This window comes from Thunnus albacares, chromosome 21, assembly GCF_914725855.1.
Source record: "Thunnus albacares chromosome 21, fThuAlb1.1, whole genome shotgun sequence".
Taxonomy (NCBI): Eukaryota; Metazoa; Chordata; class Actinopteri; order Scombriformes; family Scombridae; genus Thunnus; species Thunnus albacares.
The window spans coordinates 20,372,076-20,395,246 of NC_058126.1; the positions used below are offsets into that span (position 1 = coordinate 20,372,076).

Below are 23,171 nucleotides of genomic sequence, written 5' to 3' on the forward strand. Positions count from 1 at the left end.
TGTTCTTGAGCCTGGTTGTGCGAACATACAGGGCTCTGTAGTGCTTGCTAGACAGCAGAAGGGTGAAGATGCTGTGGCTGGGGTGGGTCGGGTCTCTGCAGATGTTCATGGCTTTGCGGCTGCAGCGGGTTCTGTAGATCTCTTCCAGTGTTGGGAGCTGTGAGCTGATAATCCTCTGAGCCATTTTGATGATGCGCTGGAGGGCCTTCCTGTTCTCGGAAGTGCAGCCAGAGTACCATGCTGTAATGTAGTATGTAATGATGGACTCTATGGTGCACCTTTAGAAGTTGACCAGCAGCTGTTGTGGAAGTTGTGCTTTCTTCAGGCACCTCAGGAAGTGAAGCCTGTGAAGACCTTTCTTGGCTGTCACTGTCATGTTGATGGACCATGACAGATCCTGGCTGATGTGGACTCCAAGGTATTTGAAGATCTGAACTACCTCCACCTTCCCACCATTGATGCTGATGGGATTGTGGCTGTTACGTTTCAGTCTCCTGAAGACCAATATCAGTTCTTTTGTTTTCTTTGGGTTGAGAACAAAGTTGTTGTCCCAGCTCCAGCTCTGTTGGTTCTCGACCTCTTCTCTGTAGGCTGACTTGTTGTTGTTGGTGATCCTACCTATCACGATAGTGTTGTCCGCAAATTTGATGATTATGATGATTATGATTATGATGTTGGAATCATAGATGGGTTTGCAGTTGTACGTGATGAGAGAGAATAGGAGGGGGCTCAGCACACAGTGTTTACTAGTGTCACACTGCAACCAAATATGTTATACTTAATAGAGTAGTTTTCCACTTACACAGCGAGGGAATGTTTTTAGTTTTCATTACATTGTGTCGACTAATGGACCAATAACTTCAACCAAACTCAAGCTGTAAAAATGTGTCAGTTAAATATACCCAAAAGCCAGATTGCCCCCTTACTCATCAGAAGTATTTGCGTGCAGAACACAGATGAGACATTTGTTGACACAGACTGTGATGAGCAACAACAGGGGAAAAAAATCCACAAGCTATTAATCTTATTTAAATGTCTCCATGACAGACATTTGACATTACTGTTTTTCTGTTGGATCATACCTCTTAAATAAATGTGTTCAATTAAACCATTCTAAAAACATGCTGAATTTTCTTTCATTTTGAGTTATAAATGCCATATTTTGCTCCAGGGTATCAGTGCCTTGAGTCACATTATAGAGAATCTCTTTGGATCAGCGAGTGTTGAAGTCAACTGGCATTTCTTCACAGTGATTCATCAACACATGCATTTGATCTGCCAGTGCAATGAACACAGCATTTCTTCCCAAACCAAGCTAACTTTCCCTATTCCTTAGATTAATGTGCAGACCAGCCTACATTCATACTGGTCACAAACAATATATGATTTAGTTTAGATGTTTAAATGTTGGATGTGAGCATCAGCATGAAAGTGAGATACCAAACTATAAGCAACCGCCAGGGCAGTAAGAAGGGGAAGAGGGTGTGTGGAGCCAGTAACTCCCAATAGGTACATAAGTGGTCACGATCTGACTGTTTATCCCTCTGGAGTGAAAAAGTTTCCCATCCTGATGAGGTCACAATGCCAACTCAAGACTGTATAAAATATTTTGCCCATAGTTCCTGTGGTTGTTAAAAATGTGGGAGAACTTTGTGTGATCTCTGATCTACAGCAGATATTTTGCCCTTCGCGGCAAATGGGCAAATGGAAAAAATCTGCTTTGGCAAGCATTTAATCAATGGGTTTAATTCAAACTGACTGAAAATACAACAGTGGCTTTGTAAGTCAGAAAATGACTCTGCTTTGTGCTAAAATTATTTAGGTTACATGAGAAAGTAATTACCAGTAAAGCGCCAGGAAGACTGAGATTTAACAAAATACAAACTTTATTTTTCTACAATCATCCAGAGTCCGTCCTTCTCAGTTAAATTAGTGGTTTGAAATATGGAACAACTTTTAAATTTTAATACTGAAACTTTAATCAAAGTGAGAAATTCTTCCACATTCACATCACTGGAGTATCACTCAACCTTCGGCCTCTTTGGAGTGTGTGTTGGTTTGTAATGGGCTATGACCTGAATCAAGATGAAGCAGTTGATGATCAAGAAGAGCAATCCAGCCAACCAGATCAGCAGGAAGGTGTTGTTGCCTTCAAACTCCAGGTAGTAGGCCGGGCCCAACCAAATACCCTGATAGTGGAGATAAAATAGAAATATTTCTGCATAATAAGATCCATTTTAGTTATTTCACTGAAAACAAAAACTTTAGCAAAACAATTTCAGATAATATTTTGTTATATAGTTAGGTATAGTACACAGTTATATGTTGAATATAGGAAACTTTAATTAAAGGACCACTGACAGACACCAAACAACACTCTAAGTGATGGGAATGCATCTACCACTTATGATGCACCATTTTCAAGACAGTATAAATAATGGTATTTTGTTATGAGATTTTGTTAGCAAAATGTATATCTGAAGTCATAATTAATCATAACTCAAGATGTGATAAATTGAGTTACCTGTCCAGCAAACCAAAGGAGCAGCAGTCCCACTCCCTGTTTTAGTGACAGACTCAGGCGAGGGATGACCAGAGGGAGTAAACACAGGTACCACAGGAAGTACTGGAAAAGGATAACAAGCAGTGTGAGCTACGTCTATAATATAATACTGTCACACACTCTGTTTTTACAGCTCATCAGACAGGAGAGTGATAAAGAGTCAGGGGAGAGATTGTCCTGATCTTTTCTTCACATCAGTTTAAACTTCAGATGATAATAGCTGCAAGACAATGCGATGATGGTTTATATACCTGTGAGGTGCAGACTTTGTTGAAAGAAACAAAGATGGCGGTGTGCAGGAAACAGCAGAAGGCCAGGTCACGGTGAAAAGCCCATGATGCCACCAACAGCAGGATGAGCTGCGGCAAGAAGGCTGCCAGGCCAAGCCACTGGCTCCACCTGCTGTCTGTGCAAACAAAAGACAAGATAAAAGAATTAAAACCTTGAAGGCTGCATAGCATAACAAATATACTTCCATCTGCATTAATGATCAAGCTAGCACGTTTTGCTACTCTTTGCTCTGTAGCTGTATATGCAACAAAGGTGGGGAAGCACAGCTGGATGGTGAATACCTGCAGTGAGGTAGAGCATATAGAAGTAAGGAGAGAAGTTGTGTTTGATGTCCCTTCTTGTTAGATGGTACAAGTAGGTCTCGTGAAGGAACTCCCAACCATACCTGATGACACATGAGAGGAGTCACATGATTTGAACATTTCCATTAAAATGTCCAATAAAAGTCAGTGTATTTGTTCAGATAAGGGAGGATGTGGTTACTATGTTCATTCCTAAAGAAATCCCAAATACTTAAATGAGATATTTCAAGAACCTCATTCCATGTTTTTTTGCCATCAGAAGACTTAAAGAGAGCATCATTTTAATACATCTCAAAAATCCATACTAATGAAGTACTTAGTTTCATTATGAGACGATTTAAAAGTTCCCTGAATAACAGCCAATCATCTTCAAAGTAACATTTATTGCATCTGATTTTTAGCAACTCATACTAACTCTAATAAACACTATTTGCAATTCTTAAAGGTCTGTCTTAAAACAATATTTAGGTGTCCAGATTAACATGAAAAACAATTTTTGCTCACTGTAATCATTCCTCCTGTTCATTCCTGTTCAGATAAACTTTTAAATACATTTTTGCACAGTAGGAGGACTGTGGATTTTGTCCTCCATCACTTACATTGTAAGTGCATTATGAAGGGATCTTCTAAAGGGTTGGTTTGAACAGGAGGAATGATTACAGCAAGAAAAACCTGTTTCAATGTTAATATGGGCACCTGACTGTTGTTTTAACACAGACTTGAAAACTTGAGAACCTATCCTTTAATACTTGCAATACAGTATCAACTCTCAATCTCAGACAATGGGAACCAACTACTGTGTGCTTGCATGTCGTTTCCTTGTTCATCTCACATGTAATAGAAGAATGCTGTGAGGACACAGAAAACTCCTCCGGCCACACTTGCAAAGAGGAACAGCTCTCGGTTGAGGAAACTTCCACAAAACCCAATGAACTTCCTCCACTTCTGTTTGTCTTGCCCTGCTCTGGTCTCTGGTGTGCGCAGGGTCAGAACAATGGGCAGGACATATGTAATGGGGTAGATCTTCATATGGACTGACAAGCCATAGAGCATAGCTGCCCACATCAGACGCCGGCCTATAGGGAAAAAGGTATTCAAATATTATGTAGCATATATTCACTAGTTTGTAGACACACACACACACTCACACTCTTACCTTCCATACAGAGTAACGTCCCCAGCACCAGGGCTGCCAGGATGGACTCAGCGTTCCCTCGGCTAGATACTCCCATGGGCAGCGGGTTGAGGAGCCACAGAGAAGAAACCCGACGTGCAGTCTAAACATAAATCCACAAAAAAAAAAACAACACAATTTAATCTGCACTGTGCACTTCCAAAAAGCCTCTAAGCCTCTAAACTCCCCTGACCAACATGTAATGCTGAAAAGTCTGATGTTCATCAAAGATTTCTTGATGAAAAGTGTCTGCATACGAACCTCAGAGCCCAGACCTCGCAGGCAAAGGATTCTGTAGATGAGCAGTCCTGACAGCACATCACATACAACGAAGAGGATCTTGCCAAACACCATGCTGAGATAGATGTTGGGGGTGAGTAGCCAGGCTAGAAGAGGGGTGTAGCGGTAGGTTGATCTGTTGTACGGGGACTCACCCTGTGCAAAGGTTTCCCACATTGAAATGATGAGTGTAATATCAAAATGAAAATGAACTAAATAAGAAATCCAGCAAAAAATTAAGCCATACACTGCAACTCTCATGAGCAACTTTTTAAATTTGGGTTTCTGTCGATCAGGTTTTTGCACGTGGATATTCTGGGATTTATTTCTGATTAATAAAATCATATAGATTTACTTGGTTAAGCTGTTTTTTTTCTATATCCTGTGTTCTACTCTCCTCTAGCAAAAATGCTATACCATACATGTTTTAAAATTTGGCGAAACAAAGTGCATGGTAACTATTACTCTAGTCTGAATTGGTAATATTCTTATCGTATGCTTCCCAAAGACAGTGGAAGAAGAAGAAGAAGAAAAATTACAAGCCAATATGAACTGTAGTAAGATAGACTCAAACATTGCAGCCCCATCCAGATAGGGTTACAGATTTTGACAGCAGAAACGGCCTGTACAATAAACAAATTTTCCAGGAGTGGCAGAAATATTCAGATCATTGTACAAAACCCCCAACAGAAACACAATCAATTACTTAAGTCCTGCATTTAAAACATATTTCTGTAAAAGTACAGAAACATTAGCAACAAAAAAAAGTCCCCCTCCACTCAAAATGTGTTTTGCTTACTATTGCTTCACCTGAATATTTGAGCTTCACTGTGCAGAATGATGTTGGTGCAGAGTTTGATTTCACATTCATCTGCTGAAAGTGGAAAGTTTCTCTGTGCTCACCTTGAATCTGAGTTTAAGACGTGTACATAGGAGGAGGATTTGTGACATCAAAACTACAGTTGCAACTTACACAAATGTGATGTGGAAACTTGAAGCTTCCAGTGCACAAACACTGAGAATGGACTTTACAGTGAGGTCGGAAAAAAATTGGGATTAAACTTTTGAAATGAGCAATATTTGCATATTCATAGATTCTGCATTTTCCAAAAACAAGGGAGGAGGATATGTAGTTTTTAAATAGTAATAATTTAGTTTTAATAATTTTTTTTGTGTGTGTGTGGAAAAACTATATCAGACATAAATTATTATTCAAATCATCTTAAAACATGTCTTGAGGGGGTCTTTAAAGTATCAAAAGTAAAAGTACTCAGATTGGCTCCAGTCATTGCTATATTATTATATTATTGGATTATTATTGATGTTTATTGACATGTAAGCAGTACATTCATGTTGTAGGTGGGCGAAGTGGAGCCATATTTCACTGCTTCATACAATGATGGGTAGTTTAATTTAGAACAGTGAAAAATATTTTATAAAGTATGTTTAGTATGCAAAAATCTTTATATGAAAAATAACCTATAGATGTTAAATGATGTAGGGGAGTAAAAAGTATAAAAATATTTCCCCACTGGAGAAGAAGTATAAAGCAGCAGAAAATGGCAAATGATTATCACTTAAGTGTAGCAAATGTACTTTATTTTCCACCACTGGTAATTTCCATTGTTGACTCACATTGGGAGACATATTCAGGGACCTAAAAGCTTCATCTGGCTGCAGTTACACAAGTTATGAGACTGCTGTTACCTTCGTAATGAATCTTGCAGCATCTGTGAACACATGGTAGTCAATATCAGTGTACTTAACCACCATGGTCCTGTCCTGGTAGTCTCCATAAGCGACCAAAGCCAGCCGGATAGCGAAGGAAGCCGTGAAAAGGACATGTTTCCCTGTGAGTTTGGATATTAGCCTCTCCATCAAACAACCAAGCAGGGAAAACCAGATTATCAGGCAGCACTTAGAGCTAAATCAGCTGATTAGCTGTCTCTGAGCTGGGATATGTTAGCCGAATTGGCAATGTTACTGTCATGTCTTTTTTGAAAACTTGACTAACCAGATTTCAAACATGACAACAAGGAAGCTACCTGGAAGTACATTCATTGGTGTTAGATTGGAGCAGTCGGAGCTACGAAACTCGCGAGATTTTAACCCCAATCTTAAACTAACTCTGACCCATGGATGTAATCACGCGAGAGTACATCCTTCCCAATTCTGAGAAGACCCGCCTTACTCTGCGTCTGATTGGCTAGTATTCGTTGCCTTCGTCGGTTAGATTGGTTAGATTTAGTCATGCGGCGTGAGTATATCAGGGTCAGAGCCAATCAGAGGCATTCCATGCATTCACCTGGAAGTGCATTTCCTTTTTCCTTTTTTCATTGAGAACATGATATAAACAAACAAACAAGGCACATTTTAATGTCTTATACATAAAAAAAAAAATCATTCTTTTTTTTATTTTATTGGCTAAATTTCATATTCATAAAAGCAAATTTACAGGTAAAAAGCCAAACTTCTTCAAAATATTTCAAACAGTACATTGATTGATTTGATTTGATTTTCCTCTAATTCAAAAGCTGTAAAAACTTTTAATACCAGTTTTCTGTTTAAAAATCTTTGTATGAACTTGCCCAGAGTTTGTTTTTTTACTTATCTTCTGCAAACCATGAGATGAATATTTTGTATGTGATCATTTTGTGGAAGGGTATACAAAGCACTCATATATTACACTGCTTTCCTGTTATCTGCTATGTAAAATTCAAACTTCTTCCCCCCTGTTTCTACCTGCAAAATATTTCTACAATATAATTCAACACTGGTCAACATATTACTGAAGTTATTACACCTTCATACTTGGATCAGCCTCAGGTGTTCAACCAGTGTTGGCTTCTGTAATATATTTATTCTTCCTTGAATAAAACTGAGACATTAATCGATAAGCAAAAGTAATATGTGAAAGGCTTCAACCGTGTAGTATTAACACTTCTAACTGTTGTGTATTCATATTATCAGAAGTGGCTGAACCAGATATGATAAAATATCAGATCTGACAAATTATCAATGAAAGGCAAACAATGTAACATGGGAATATAAAAAATGTGACACACGATATTTGTGAACCACACACTTTTATTGCATATGTAAAAGGATTAGGATACATAAAAATAATCTGGATTTAAAGCCAGCTCAAACCTTCATGTACACACTTGTTCTTTATAGTCTATATTCATTATATGAATATGGTACAACTATATATACCTGTACTTCACACAATAATAATTCTCATCAAGAGCATGTCTATGTGACTATGTGATTTTCTCACATTATTCTCTTTGGTTAACTGCATATATAAAATGGTTAAAATATGTTCTCTAGCTAAAGTGCAGAAAATCTTCTGCCACCTGACATTCACATGGTATGAAGGTATAAATAGACATTGTGATGAAGGCAAATTCCTTTAGAGGGTGTAAGGTATAAGATAAACTAGACTTTAATGGTATAGATGGACCACTGTTGGGTAGGGAGTGTGAGTGCAGCAAATAGGGCCATACATGAATTGCAGACATAAAGTAAACCAGATCCTAAAGAAGCAATGAGGTGCAAAGAATACAGTAGAGTGCTGGAAGGCACAGTATTAACACAGAATCACTTGCGTGAGAGGTGATGCACACATGATTAAGCCACGGTTTAGAAAATCCAACACCACTGTTGATACTCAAAGGGTCCCTGGAAACATCCTGGTGTTGAAAATATAGGACGGGGGCGCAGGGCATGATTAGCTAAAGGAGACTCTCAAGTGGTGACACTTCCAGTAAGGCCTAGAAAAATGTGATACTTTTGCAAAAGCAGATTTAGTGTAACACCCCTTCCAGTTTAGAAACACTGCTCTTAAGGATTGTGGTGCTCACTCAGGGGAGCAGTATCGGCCAGCAAAGAGAATGCTCATAGAGGGGTTATGCCGGATGAAGAAGAGGAAGGGGTGGTCTGCGATGAAGGAGGCTGGACGCAAAGCGCAGCGCAGCATCATGACGGCACCGGAGGCAGCAGCAGCCTCTGTTCCCTCCTCATTGACTTCCACAAAAGCCTTGTGGATAACTTTTGACAATACCAGGTTGTTGGCTGGTGACATGCCTGACAGCAAAGGAGAGAAAGAGAAACATTTTAAACAGCTATAATGTAATGCTTTCACCATGATCCTGACACTTCTGAGGTGGGACGTTTCATGATTCTGAATATATCTGATATGTTCCAGGCGCATGTCCTACCAGAGAAGTCACTTATGGTGAAGGCGTCCACCATGCCCATGCTCATCAGGACTTCCTTCATGTCATACTTCTCCTCCATCTTGAATCGTGGCAGGCCCACCTGGACCTCAATTTCGTCCATCATGTCTGGACGAGTCCATTCCACAAAGTTGTCATAGGTCAGCTCCTTCTCCATCTATGGTGGATACAAAATCCATTTTTAGTTTGTTGGTGTCAGTATGTGAGTTTGTTTATGTCTGCAAGTGTGTGTATGTGTCCTACCTTCTCCAGACCAGTTGAACTGTCCTCCATCTCGTTGGGCAGAAAGATGAGCATGCTGAGCTCCTTCCCTTTGTAGGGCATCTCTAGGATCTGTGCAACAAAAGGTTTCAAACATTACAGCAATTATATATACTGGTATTGCAACAGTTTGCTTTTTTTGTGTATGAACAATATAGCTGATGGCACTATATGCAACCAACAAAACTAATGTTTCATAGTTTGTTTCATAGTTATGATTAAAAAAAACAGCTGTGGAAGGTCACATCTCATAAAAAATTATATTTTTAAAGCCCTCCTTAACCTTGTAAGCAAATGATCGATTCAGTTAACAGTGGATTGATGGACTGACTGAAACACTAATTGAAATATCAATTGACTGAATAGCTTATCAATTGCTCGATTACCTGGCAGTTGGCCTCAGGGATGTAGGTCAAAGGGAATTTAGTTTTCTGGTACATCATCTTCACTGGCTTGGACTGATTCTGAAGACGAGAGCAAACAGAGGAAGCATTATTTAATCATTTCTAAAACACATAAGGAGCAACTTAACACTCACTTTAAATCTTGTCTCTGCTGACCTCCAGCAGATTAACCTCTCACCTTGCCGCAGTGATGTAGAAGTGTACTCCAGGGTGTGGTCAGTACACTGTGACATCACTGTTAGGTGTGGTTAGAGTTGCAACACACTTGAAGCTTTCAGCCAGAGAGGGCAGTGAAAACACTGCTTTTCATACTCTTAAACATACTGTACAGCATATTTAAAGTTGCATTAAGCTATGTTTTGGATGTTAAAATTAATTTAAGTAACTTAATTAATAATAAAGGCTTTCTGGTCCCAGAAAGGTATAGGTACAGTTGAGTGGCTTTGGACTTTCATCAGGTGGTGATTAAAAAAAAGTTATTTGATGAAAAAGAACTTGATAAGTATCAATGCTTGCTTGAGTTTCTTTTTTTGCTGTCTTTCTATCACCTGCTGGTTAAAAATCACTTCACGTTTTTGTCGAGCAAAGACAACTAAACTAAGTCACTTTTTATTACTCTGAGGAAAATCCAACATCTGAACTTACAATGGTGAGTCATTTGTCAATGAGCAGTGACAAAGATCAGATGACAAGTGGTTCCACTATTTAGGTGTGTCTACAGACTCAAACTTTGTCCGCACTTGAGCAACATGCATTTTTTTATGCATGTGATATGAAGAAAGGTTCTTCCTCCCTTTACCGAATGGAAGCATCATGAGTTCATTTTTGTCTGCAACCATGATTAACACAGAGTAGATGTATTTACAGTTAGTAGAATCTTGTGACTCAAATGTTTTAAAAAACAATTGTGAAAGGCTTCCCTCTAGTCTTGACAAATACATAACAAATAATATTCACTACTTTTCACAAAGGGTGTAAGTATTGTCCACAGCCTAAAAATATGATTTCTGTCTGGTCAATTTTGATTCCCCAATACAGCCTGATATCCCGCAGACAACTCAAAATGTTCCCTTTTTTCATTTAGGGATGACTTTGACTAAAAAACGATGAATTGTCTTCAATATTCCTGCAGTGTGCGCACTAACACTATCGTATTCACTGACTTACTGAGTTGTGGACTGATCAGAGCACATACACGATGTGCCAACGGCCTGCAAATGCCAGAATCTGTAGTTCATGGTATATACTACCATCCAATACAGTTCCCAAAACCCAGACTAACTGACTTTAGTTTACTGTTACCGATCAGTGTTCATCCATTTACTTTGTGCAGTGTTACCTTGTTGAGATTAAACTTGGCATCACGTGTGGCACTCTCTTGAAACTGCTTGTTCCAGTTGCCTTTGAAGTAGATGGCGTTGACCAGCACGAGCCTTGTCATGCTGTCCACCGCGTCCTGGGTCAGTAAATCCTTAATTTTACCTGAAAATTGGCACATACAGTACGTGAAGCAATGTCACACAACTGAAAACAAATGAAACACACTGTAACAACATTTCTATCCGACAGTCAAGAGAATTTGAAGCACAAGCTTGAAATGTTGGAGAAATGAGAGGCTCAATTGCCCTATTTTGTGTGTAGTTGTCATATTTATTATAACACACACCTGAAAGAGTCTTGCATTTCCGGAGCAACATGCTGCATAATTTATTTTTCAGTTCTTCATTACAATTTCACTGGATAAAGGGGACATGCAACTCTATTAACAAACTTATAAGTGTTTATGTTAGCATCACCTTGTGTGTTCTTCTCCACCCAGTTGTTGATGTTGAGCCTGGCTGCCTCTGATTTGTTTATGAAGTCCACAGATTCCAGCTCTGCACTGTAGTGCTTCCTGGTCAGTGTTAAGAATTCCTGGAACCATAAACAACACATTTATTGATTCTGATCACCCAAACAAAATAATCTCTTTGTTTAACATCGATAGCAGAATTTAAAGTCACTACAGCCAGAATAATATTTTCAGAATCACTGTTTTACTTGCTAGTATGCTGGCCTGCTGTCCACGCCCTCATTCATCAATCTTTCTTACACAGATTCCTATCTGAGCCTCTCATTCAGTTCAGCCCACCCTCATGTAAACAAAACCTAACCTATTCATGAAGGTGCATACACACATGCTGAAAGACACACACACCTCAACAAACTGGTAGGACTGCTCTCCGTACAGCCTGTTGGCAACACTGAGGGCATACGGAGCGTCTGCCTTGTTGAGCTCGCTCAGCAGTTTGGCAAAGCTAGCGTGGATATCATCCTGGATATTGTGGGTTTTTAGGCACTGTGGACAAAGTAGAAAAGACGTGTTAAAGAAAAGTCACTGAGCCAGTGTTAGAACAGTTGAATATGTACTGGCAGGGGTGGTCAGCTTGCCTGCTAAGTGATAAGAATATAGACATTATAAGCAATGTTTTGAGTATGATGAGTACACTGGCTCACCTAAAATAAACGTGATATCAAGAGCTCTAAATCTTTTTCTTGAAAATCAATTACTTGTCATAAATGGCAATGTAAAACCTTGACTGAAAATTACAGTAAAGGCAAAATAAAAAATAAAACAAGAAAACTGACATGGAAAAAAAAGTAGAGAAGAACCTTTAACACCGACTTCAAAGAGACCCATGAAGGTGCCAGCTGAAACACTCACATGAAGACACACACCATCCAACCACCAAGTTGTTATTTACTTCTTTTTGGACAAAAGCAGAAGTTGACTTTTGATAAAATGATCTCTTTGATAAGACATAAGCCGTCATTTTCTGTCAACAGTCAGGATGAAATTTGCTAAATTTGGTGCTAGATAACAAGAGCACTAACAGAGTAATATTGTGGAGTTTCCCAATGTATTTTTAACGCATTGTCATGGTTTGTCAGTAAGGACTATTTCTTAATCCACTGTGGTTTCCAGCAGCTGCTTATAAGAGATAAAAAGCACATCAGAAAGGAACCATAAAAAAAAAAAAAAAGACAGGACTACATTCCAGTGTATTAGGAAGTACTATGGGGTTTGGAGCTGCAGGACAGACACACACTAAACCTTCAGTAAACAGCATGCAGGTAGAGCCGCTCCCTTGCATTGCTGTTTCCTCCAAATTCAAGTCAAGACAGCAGCAGGTTGGAATTTAGCAAACAAAGCAGAAAATAAATGTGAAACTGTAACTGGAACCAATATCTCAGAGTTTCCTAGGATCCCCTCACCACACGACACCGCCCAGACCACCTGTTAGTAAAACACCCCTCGGTTAGTTTGTCATTCATGTACTGTTACCACCTTCCGCAGATGCTGTGGCAGTTTGGACTGGACCTGTTGCTGCATTTGCATCTGCTGCGCTTCTGCCTGCGGTGGCTTCTCTGCCTCAGTGAAGCAGAGGACCTAAGGGTGCAAGTTGTAGTGTTCACTGTTGAGTTAGACGACATGAGTCTGGTTGTGTACAGGAAGCGATAAGCAGTGATGTGTGGATGGAGTCATATTTCTCCGGGCTTGTTTGTTACACTTAGATAGGGAAGATGGATCACAAAATGATGCACTGTCAAACAACTGATCAGAGAGTAGAAAGTACAGCTGAGGCTGATGGGAAAGTCATTAGTTTAGGAATTATTTTGTCATAAACCAAAGTCTTTGACATATTGATAATCAGCACTGATGAATGTCAAAATTTCATGGCGATCTAATCAATAGTTGAGATAATTCAGTCTGACACAAAATTAGCATGGCAATGGCTAAAAATCTATTGTATGGACATTCTATTTATTTGGTATATAATTATTTCACTTGCCTTTTGTCGTTGCAGTTTATGAATAAATTACGTAATTGGTTATTAGCTCACTTCTTATTTAATCATTCAAATATTTTCATGTTTTTATTTGGTGTACAAGTTATAGTAGGTGATATGTAGAAGATCACTGACACAGGAATTGAGCATATTTGCATGAACAGGTGGATACAAATCTCCAAGCTGGACTGAATCATTAGACTGATGGCAGGCAGGAAGACAGGTTCTCACAAAGTCGGGTGATGTCATCGCCGACCAACTCATTTCCCTATCAACAGACTCTGGTATTTGTAGGACAAATGATGGCCAGCTGGCTAATGAACAGGTTATAAAAGACCAGTTTATGCAACTGCACCTTCTGGTAACTGGCTGCTAAAAAATTCTCACAGAAGCCGCGTGATGTTACAGTCACCTCTGCTCTCTTTCATACATACGCAGTCACACATCTACTCTATCTTACTCACCAAGTCATGCATGCACACATAGTTTTACCACTCACCAACCCATGACCTCTGTTTTGTTGCCCCTCATAATTAGAATGACTTACAAGAAAGATAACATGGTAACATAGTGAGTCTATCAGGGACTCCGCTTTAAAACACTCACTGACACTGGTACTGTTCATCTACAATAGTCCAGCCCATCCAAACCCAACCTTTATACTCAAGACACAATTAATTCAAAACAGGCTGAGTTGCAGCTCCTGGGTGAACTCTGCACTAACAGTACTGTATGACGGTGCATTTATAACATGACACCAGCCTGGTGATAGTGCTACTGCTATTGCAATAGATATCAGGCGAACAAAATACAGAAAATACTGCTATTAAATTCCACTACATATTAACATAAAGTCTCACAACCAGTGAATGCTTTGAAAATGTATCACTATTGATAGACACCCTTGTCTTCAAACAATTACTGAATAGAAGTTTATGTACTCTAAATCTGTCTAAATCCATCCATTATCCATTGTTATCCGGAAGATAATCCTTTCAAATGACTCAAGTTATTTTCTAACAACAGAAACACAGTGAATTTACGGTGAGGTGATGCCTCGCCCACATACTCACGCTTTCCCCAGCGCAGAGTTATCTGGGTGTGGCTTTGCTTTAGAAATCATCTATAGAAACATTACTAAATTGTCTTGTGTTACATCTGTCAGCTCACACCTACATTCCAACTACCTCCCAATTGCCTCATCAGGTTGCTTATCAGTAGAGCCCATATGCTCTTTATTCCAGTATACAAACTGCCAAAACTGAAGAGTGATTTCACTGAAGACAGTCTAAACTTAATATCAATGTCTGACCCCAAATATAATTTTCATTTCACAAACCACTGAATAGAGACACAAATTAGGCTTTTACTAATTTCTTCCAAAAAGAACAAATGAATAATTACTACATTATTAATTATTAATACTTTTAGATTACAACTGTTTTAATTACTACTATACTACTTTAATTACTGGTAAGTATTAGTGACCTGACCATGGATGACTAGACGTGCTGACCCTTGGCTAGGTGGAGTGGTTAGCACAATCGTCCGTGGTCATTACTCTCTAGAGGGAGTGGTCCTACACCGTGAAAGCTGTTATAAATGCAGTGGTGGATGAAGTACTCAGATACTTTACTTAAATAAAAGTAGAAATACTGTAGTCTAAAAATACTGAATTACAAGTAAAAGTCCTGAATTGAAAACTTAAGTAAAACTACAGAAGTATTATCAGTAAAATGTACTTAAAGTATCAAAAGTAAAAGTACTAGTTATTTAATAGTTACTAGTTACTAGCAGATTTTGTTATATTATTATAGTATATTATATTTTTTGTTTCTATCACTAACAAAAACATGAGAGAGCATTTTCATGTTGTAGTTTATCAATGTGGATCCAATTTTAGATACTTTGGGTAAATTAATAGTATTTTTTAAAGAAAATAAAAGAGTGACAATTTAAACAACAGTTAGAACATTAAAATACCTTAGTTTATGTAAAATCTTCATCTGAAAAGTAACTAAAGCTGTCAAATAAATTTAGTGGAGTAAAAAGTACATTTCCCTCTGAAATGTAGTGGAGTGGAAGTATCATGTAGCATCGAATGGAAATACTCAAGTAAAGTACAAGTACCTCAAAGTTGTATTTTGGTTGTACACTACTTCAGTTACTTTCCACCGCTGTATACATGATAATAATAATCATTATTATTTATTGTCTAATTGGAAATAATCAGCTCTAAGTTTAATTACAGTGGATTGCAACCATCCAGTGGCTCAACTTTAAAAATAACTCTCAGTCAGACAAATAGACAAAATATTCTCCTACTGTACATAAGGAGGGAACTGATAAGGTGTACAGACTGCTTTGCTTAGATCTTTATTGCCCATACACTTCCATATTATGTATCACGTTCCCATAGTAACACAACACAGACCTGCCCCCCATAAAACCTAGGCAGAGCCAGAACAAACAAATCTTTGCCATTTTGCTGACGCTGGAAGACACAGCTGGTGATTCATACTGAATGAGGGCTTACAGTAGTTTGTCCTTTTTTCCTGTCAAATGTAACCCAATGTTTTTATGTAAATCCAGGAGACACAGGATATTTTATATATTTTATATACAGTATCTGTATATAAAAGTGTGTGGATATATACATTGCCACAGGCTATATACAGGGAACAAAATGACATGAACATTTGAACAGTATAATTAACTGTTGCTTGAGAGACATATTGATTTCACTAGAGCAGCAACTAACAATTATTTTCATTTTTGATTCATCTGCCAAGCATTTTCATGATTAATTGATTAATCAGTTGGCTAACAAAACACCTGAAAACAGTGAAAAATGTCTGTCACAGTTTCTTAAATGCAAAGGCAAGGTCATCAAATTGCCTGTTTTGTTCGATCAGCAGTCTGAAGAATTAAATATCCAAAGATATTTAATTTATTCTCACATAAAACTAAGAAGAGCAGCAAATCCTCACAACCAACTGTCAGGAGCTGGGGAACGTTGGGCGTTTTTGCTTTAAAAATTACTTGAATGATTGATTGCTTATCAAAATAGCTGCCAATTATTTTCAAGTTGATCGATTGCAGCTCTAGATTTAACTTTATGGTACTTTCTGCAGTTTGTGGTGGCGTTGTAATGAGGTGCGTTGTAAAGTCTGAAATCTGCTTCCTTTTGTCCACGAGATGGACAAACCTATAAAACACCTTAAAAATGTAAGATTATAAGCTGAATCAGGTGCACAATGTTAATATGTTACCTCTCATAAAGACAGCTGGTGTGTGTGTGTGTATACTGTACCTCTGACATCTGTGTGGCTGTGTTGCCCCTGGCCCCCAGCAGCACCATAGCCAGGGCTGAAGAGATGCTAAACGGGGAGAAGAAGATATTCGCGGTGTTGTTTTTCTCACTCAGCTTTTTGAGTAAAGCCATGGAGAAGTCAGTGTTGGCCTTGGACAGAGGGGTTATTGATTCCATTGTGTCTGATACAAAGAGAGGGAGGGCAGAACATTTATCAATACATTATAAACTCACATCGCTCTGATCTCTTCATCTGATCTCTCTCATCTCTCTTGTTGGGACAAACTCATTGAAAAAGTTTGTTAATGATTGTATGGGCACATAAATACCTTATAGAGCATAATTTAAGACCATTTCAGCACTGGTGGGACTCACTCTTTAATTCAGCAACCATTAAACACACAAAGCAGGTTTAAATCCATACACAACTGAATCTATTCACATCTACCTTGACTTTTCTCCACCTATATAATCAGTTCTTATCGTGGTTGGTTGTTATTTAGAGAAAATAAAGCAATTAGCTGTGTTCTCGGTGGTGGAGTGTATGCCAATTTAGCAACAGATAATAATAAATTCACAAAACATCACACTTTTACAAGAAATTATTAAACGTCCATATTTTTCAATGGAGTATGGTAGAAAAATAAAAACATCAAAAGGTTCATATTGCCCTTGGATTGACCAAGTATTCATTCTGATATTCAGTATATAGTTATATATTACATTTAACTTTAACTTATATATTACATTTACATGTCTGTCCGGTGAAACTGATTAAAGAATAGCTGTAAAACTTGAATGTTACAACAAATATCTACAAACCAAGAGAACAAATTCTGCCGTCACAGACTGAAGAGACACAGTTCTACTTACAGACGCTTTGTTTGCAGTCCTCAAGAGATTAAGAGCCTTTCCGTAACAGAAAGGGCTCAGTGTGAAGCATCAGTTTTTATTATTTACACGCCGACACGCCCCAAAGCCTCGTCACCTGTACTTCCGCATTCTCATATGTTATATGGAAGCCGAAAAGGGAAAAACAGCGCAGTCCCTTTTTTCTATTGATATCTTCCTAACTTTGTTTGGATAATAATACAGGAATTCCCCAATTATTACTGTAATAATAAATACAAGTTTGGTTTTGTGACTTCCAAAGACAAAGCAGTTATAGTGCTAAATTTACCAATCACTGAATTGATTTGTAAATACATAAATATATTCCTGTTCATTTTCATAGTGGCCTAAGAGCATCTGAAACAGGTTAATCTCATGTTTTCAGCCTGTGTAATATGTCCTCGTGGGTTGATTCCTGCCAAAAAATATAATTAATTTATTGTTATTGTTATTATTGTTATTATTATTATTATTATTATTCTTATTATTATTATCACTATATTTATCTTGGCCAAGGATGTCATACAGTTAAATCACTACAGGATAGAGGAAATTTAATCATTTTGCTGATACATAATAGAATCAGTAATGCAAAGGTTAATTCTTACTTTATCATTTTAAAAATTAACTTATTGTACCTTGATTTACGCAATTGTCATCTGTATATCACAACTGTACAATGTGATATGGCTAATTCGTAAAACTGTAACAGCTTCAGTGACCAAACAATATATATTTATTGGCTTTAAATCAGACTAATATTTTCATGGTCTTATTTTGTGTAGTTGGCGATGTATAGAGGCTCACTGACTTACATCCTCAACTGCAACAGAATATTAGAAACACGCTTGGAAAGTTCTCTTCAAATTAATTTTTTTGTCATGACTGAGTGACAATAAGAAGGGAAGACAATATAACAGCAAATATCAGATTATGTAGATTAAACAGTGTCATTTTTACAGTTGTTTCTTATTTTAAAATTTAAAATTTGTTGTATTGAGGCATTTTGTCTTTATTGACAATGATACAAAAGCCTTTTTCAGTGTCCTCTGTCTTACTGGCACGTCTCTTTAGACTTTTGACTGTCTTGGCATGAGCAATGATAAAGGGAATTTTTTATTTTAGTGGCAACTCTGCAGTGGTTGATGACTTTATTTACTGTAACATAAGTAAATGTTCCAAGAGACCGGTGGTCTTTTGCAGAAAACATGTTTCACAATACAAGTCGATGTGGTGATTGCACTTAATGTTTTGGAATTTGAAAGAGTGTTTAAGAAAATGTGCCTGAGCAAATGAGAGCAATTGCATTGGAGCAAAATGCCAAGCTGTAATCTGACTGTGACCAACTATTCTTTAGCTGAGTCTACATCCACAGTGGGAGTCTGACACAGAGGCAGGAAAACTGTTTATCCCAACTGTTTATCCAGGCAGTTGGGAAAATGTATGTGTGGTGTACTTACCACAAACACACATATTGTATATCCTCATTTGCAGTTGGCAGAGAAGATGATGTTTTACTACACTGTGGCACTTTGACAGATCCACAGGCAGCAGCTTCCTCTACTGGCCTGCTGGCCTTACTGGTTCCCACCTGAGGAAAAGTTGGAAGGCTGCACCATGAAGCCTGAGGGAATTCATTCTTTTATTCCATCTATACAAGCATAAGAATACACACTGCAGCAATAGTCTGGATTCATTGGCTAACAAATCTTCTATCATTATGCTCCATAGCAAAGGGATACACAGTGATTTTCCCACTCAACTACAAGCAAAGGCAATTTCAAAAATACACAAAATCATCGGCAAATTCATTTATAAGAATTTGGGATTCAGCACAAGCACACCTGCAAGCAGCAGACTCTGGGACACTTACAATTTTGTACTAAGGGAATAGTTTTCACTATAAAGACACCCTGCAAAATTGTGGTCTTGAAAATATAGGATGGGAATTTAGGTGTCCCTCAGATGGGAAATATGCTTTATAGCCAGAGCAGGGCAGAGGTGCTGTGTGCACACTCTAAAGCAGTGATTCTCAACATTTTTGTTACTGAAGCCTAAAATCTTTTACTGTAGCTGCGTTAAATGTAACCCTCCACACGTTGAGTGTCACTGCTCTAAAGGACATAGTGCTTACACAGGGGAGCAGTATCGGCCAGCAAAGAGAACACTGCAGGTGTTATGTCGAATGAAGAAGAGGTAGGGGTGGTCTGCCATGAAATAGGCTAGATTGTGACTGTAACACAGACACTCAACATAGAAACTAGTTGTAGCAGCAGCCTCACTTCCCTCCTCATTCACCTTCACAAAAGCTTTGTGGACAACTTTTGACAAAAGCAGGCCTTTGGTCTATTCATCACAACTTCTCAACAAAGTTTGAGGCCCCCGATCTTCAATCACAAGCTTATTACTTTCTTCTTATTATTATTATTACTATTATTATTACAAAATAGTGATTATAGCAGCTTTAAATAATCATTATTGATCCCCTTTTGAACTGGAAAAGTTGAGGTGACCAGTACCGCTATAGTTATTTGGGTGAGCGGCTCTTGAGAAATATATAAAAATACCTCATAAATAATGTTGATTTGCTTCTTCTTCTGCCCGTGGAATCAACGGTGCCACTCTGCCATTGCATTACATTCATAGTGTTTATGACTTGAAAACGTTTAAGAGACTTAAGCTATTGAATTGTGTAATGTTACTGTGAACGAAACTTGGCATGTGTGTGCAAAAATTAGTGCTCGATGTCTCAGGCACGTTCAGAAATATATAAAAAATCCCTCATAAACAACATTGCTTCTGCTTCTTCTGCATGTGGATTCAACAACAGAAAATAGGGACACTCTGCCATTGCAACCCACATTGTGGTCAGAGGAGGGATTACATCTGTAGTGATATGAACTAACATAGAGAATGAATTGAAAAAGTTTAGTTTAGTTTAGTTTAAGAGAGATAAACTCTATTCTCGTTCCTCACACACAGGAACTTTGTATGTATGTTCAAGACATAGTGCAGGATGTCTCAGGCATGTTTTGAACAGGCACTACATTTCATCTGATCCATGTGAGGCGTTAAGGAAACACGGGTGAATTGTAGCATCTGCTGATAGCTTATATTTAAGGCGTTCAGAAAACATGAGGACATGTGCAACAAAGCAGTATGGTTGTTTTCTGAGTCTCAAACACAACAACAGGAGGGTGTAGGTGGTTCAATAGTGGCCTATCAAATTGCAAGTTGTGAAGAGGAAAAAATAGTTCAAAAGTGTCAAACATTTGGCACTTTTTTTACACACAAAACTGTGTAAACTAAATGTAAGAGAAACAAGCTTTTAATTAAGATTGAATGCGAAATCATTCATATTCAGGCTAAATAATGGATTCATATGTCAGAGACAACCTCAGAAATGATTATATTTCTAATTTTGGCCAGAGCTGGTCTTCATTCTCTGCCTCGGTTGTAGAGGCAGGAGGATCAAGGGATTCCGTGGCTGCTTGCGGCTGATTGATGATATTTGCCGGGTCGTCTTCCCTTTCTGAGACTCTTGACTCTGGCTTGTGTTCAGATACAGAACATTCTGGATGCATGATGTTTGCGGGGTCGTCTTCCCTTTCTGGGACTCTTGACTCTGGCTTGTGTTCAGATACAGAACTTACTGGATGCTCCATTGTCTGTAGCTCTTACTGATAATGATTATGGTCTCAGTAGTGGACTCCTGACGGCAAATCTGATTGCCTTTAATACCTCATATGGTGCTGAAACCACAATCACTGTGACGTGACAGACTCACATGTCTGTCACATCACAGTGATTGTGGTTTCAGCAGCAACCTGCAACTAAAGCAGTAGCACCACTAAAATAAACATGCTGGCCAGTGTAACTGTGGCGATAGCAAAGAGTTTCACCACATCACTCCAGGTGTCAGGGGAGGCTGCTTTCTTTGCAAGCCGAGTGGAGTGCTCTCTGATGTTGACCAACAAACACCGGACGATGACCTGGTCCACAGCTTCATCTGGTGTTGCAGACTCCAGCAAGCGTTTACCACCGAACTGCTTCTGCACGTCTTTCACAACAGATTTGCTGAGTTTCTTGGTGCTCTTCACGTCCGGACAGACGCTTCCAGTAATATTGAGTCCCGCCATTGTTTCATTTATCAGACATTTGGTGTGAGCGACGCACTCATCCTGGGTCCGGTTCTTGAGAGCCTGACACTTGTTCAGCTCTCTGACGGTCAGCACTGCCACGACGAGCCGGAGCTGGTCTTCACTCTCTGCCTCGGTTGTAGAGGCAGGAGGATCAGGGGATTCCATGACTGCTTGCGGCTGATTGATGATATTTGCTGGGTTGTCTTCCGTTTCTGGGACTCCTGACTCTGGCTTGTGTTCAGATACAGAACATTCTAGATGCATGATGTTTGCGTGACAAAAAGGGGTGTGACATGATAGACATGCGTGTCTGTCATGTCACACCCTAGGGTGATTTTCTGAGGAAACAACCCACACTGGTGAAACATAAAATACATGTTTATTTCTCCCACATCACTGAATGAGTCACTGTGTGAACAGCATTTGTGTAAAAACAGGTGTGAACTCCCATACTACAAGGACTTAACTTAGAGGTTTGCAAAAGTCCAAGTTGTAGCTTTTAGTTAGCAAAAGCTGAACTAGTACTTCCCGGCCCTTGTTTAGAATTCTCTGACTTTTTTATTTTACTTTTTTTTATTAGTGACTAGTAGCCAAGAGGTGGTCCGGCTGTGTTGGGGGACACCAAACACCAGGAAGTCAAAAATGTGTATAACTATCAAAACATTTTGACACTGGATCCAAATTTGAACTTTAAGAAACATGTTAAAAAAACGGTTAAAACCATAAAGTACAACTTAGCAAATTTTAGACATATTAGAAACTGTCTCTCTTTGGACGCAGCCAAGATATTTATGCTATGATTCTTTCCCATATGTCTTATTGCATCACATGTTGGGGGCAGGCTGGAGAAACAGCCATAAAACCTCGAGTCCTTATACAAACAAACTCTAAAAACTCTGGACAAAAAGCCAATGCATTTCCATCACTGTAGGGTACTGGAAAAATACAATTTACTGAGCTTTGAGAACGTTAGATTATTCTCAAATTTGTGCCTAGTTTATAAAATTTTAAATGGTTTGGCCCCTCCTCCACTATGTGACTTTGTGTACACTCGCTCAGTAAGTTCTATTAGATCCTCCAGAATATCCTCTATACAAGATTGTACCAGACCATTTCATCGCACTGCATTTGGGCGGTCAGCTTTCTCTGTGAAAGCCACAACTCAGTGGAATGCCCTACCTGATGATATGAAGAGCTGCAGTTCAATCAATACATTCAAGGCCAAACTAAACAATTGACTAAAGAACAATCAGCTGTGTGACCACTTGAGTCTAAACTCCATCTATGGTTTTCTCATCAGTCTTTTAATTTGACAGCTTTGTAGCTTTGTATTTTGTCTGTTTGTTTGTTCTGTGTGTTTTTTTTTTTGTTTTGTTTTTTGTTTTTTTGCTTTGTACTGTTTGTTGTTGTGCTGTTGTATCTTTGATTGTGAGGAACTACAGATGGAAATTAGCTTCAAGCTAACTCCGGTGCAGTGCAT

At 38.6% G+C, this 23,171-nt stretch overlaps 2 protein-coding genes across 3 annotated transcripts; both read right to left on the reverse strand.

Annotated features, from left to right (window-relative positions):
• Positions 1-1,868: 1,868 nt before the first annotated feature.
• pigm (phosphatidylinositol glycan anchor biosynthesis, class M) lies at positions 1,869-6,715 on the reverse strand. Its single transcript, XM_044339780.1, has 8 exons — positions 6,317-6,715; positions 4,592-4,765; positions 4,313-4,433; positions 3,989-4,232; positions 3,136-3,239; positions 2,815-2,969; positions 2,525-2,626; positions 1,869-2,189 (listed from the first exon to the last, which is right to left on the reverse strand). The coding sequence occupies exons 1-8, from the start codon at positions 6,485-6,487 to the stop codon at positions 2,022-2,024; spliced, it is 1,239 nt and encodes a 412-aa protein (XP_044195715.1). The 5' UTR covers positions 6,488-6,715; the 3' UTR covers positions 1,869-2,021.
• Positions 6,716-7,678: 963 nt separating this feature from the next.
• Positions 7,679-17,660, reverse strand: LOC122972725 (leukocyte elastase inhibitor-like). 2 transcript variants are annotated; one of them, XM_044340026.1, is made up of 10 exons: positions 17,532-17,660; positions 16,659-16,840; positions 12,844-12,945; positions 11,713-11,853; positions 11,312-11,429; positions 10,855-10,997; positions 9,498-9,575; positions 9,094-9,183; positions 8,833-9,007; positions 7,679-8,698 (listed from the first exon to the last, which is right to left on the reverse strand). In XM_044340026.1, exons 2-10 carry the CDS (start codon positions 16,833-16,835, stop codon positions 8,472-8,474), a joined length of 1,251 nt encoding a protein of 416 aa, XP_044195961.1. In that variant the 5' UTR covers positions 16,836-16,840; positions 17,532-17,660; the 3' UTR covers positions 7,679-8,471. The 2 variants fall into 2 exon arrangements, with proteins under 2 accessions (XP_044195961.1, XP_044195962.1); XM_044340027.1 differs by lacking the exon at positions 12,844-12,945 and having other exon boundaries at positions 17,532-17,659.
• Between the last annotated feature and the right edge of the window lie 5,511 nt (positions 17,661-23,171).

Excerpts from the sequence above, each read along its gene's own strand:
- pigm (XM_044339780.1), bottom strand. The coding sequence starts at position 6,487 with ATGGAGAGGCTAATATCCAAACTCACAGGGAAACATGTCCTTTTCACG. Across the intron at positions 3,240-3,988 it reads ACAGCATTCTTCTATTACAT|GTATGGTTGGGAGTTCCTTC; the intron begins GTGAGATGAACA and ends ATGTGTCATCAG. Across the intron at positions 2,190-2,524 it reads TCCTTTGGTTTGCTGGACAG|GGTATTTGGTTGGGCCCGGC; the intron begins GTAACTCAATTT and ends CTCCACTATCAG.
- LOC122972725 (XM_044340026.1), bottom strand. The coding sequence starts at position 16,835 with ATGGAATCAATAACCCCTCTGTCCAAGGCCAACACTGACTTCTCCATG. Across the intron at positions 9,576-10,854 it reads CCAAGTTTAATCTCAACAAG|AATCAGTCCAAGCCAGTGAA; the intron begins GTAACACTGCAC and ends TCTCGTCTTCAG. Across the intron at positions 9,008-9,093 it reads GTTCAACTGGTCTGGAGAAG|ATGGAGAAGGAGCTGACCTA; the intron begins GTAGGACACATA and ends TATCCACCATAG.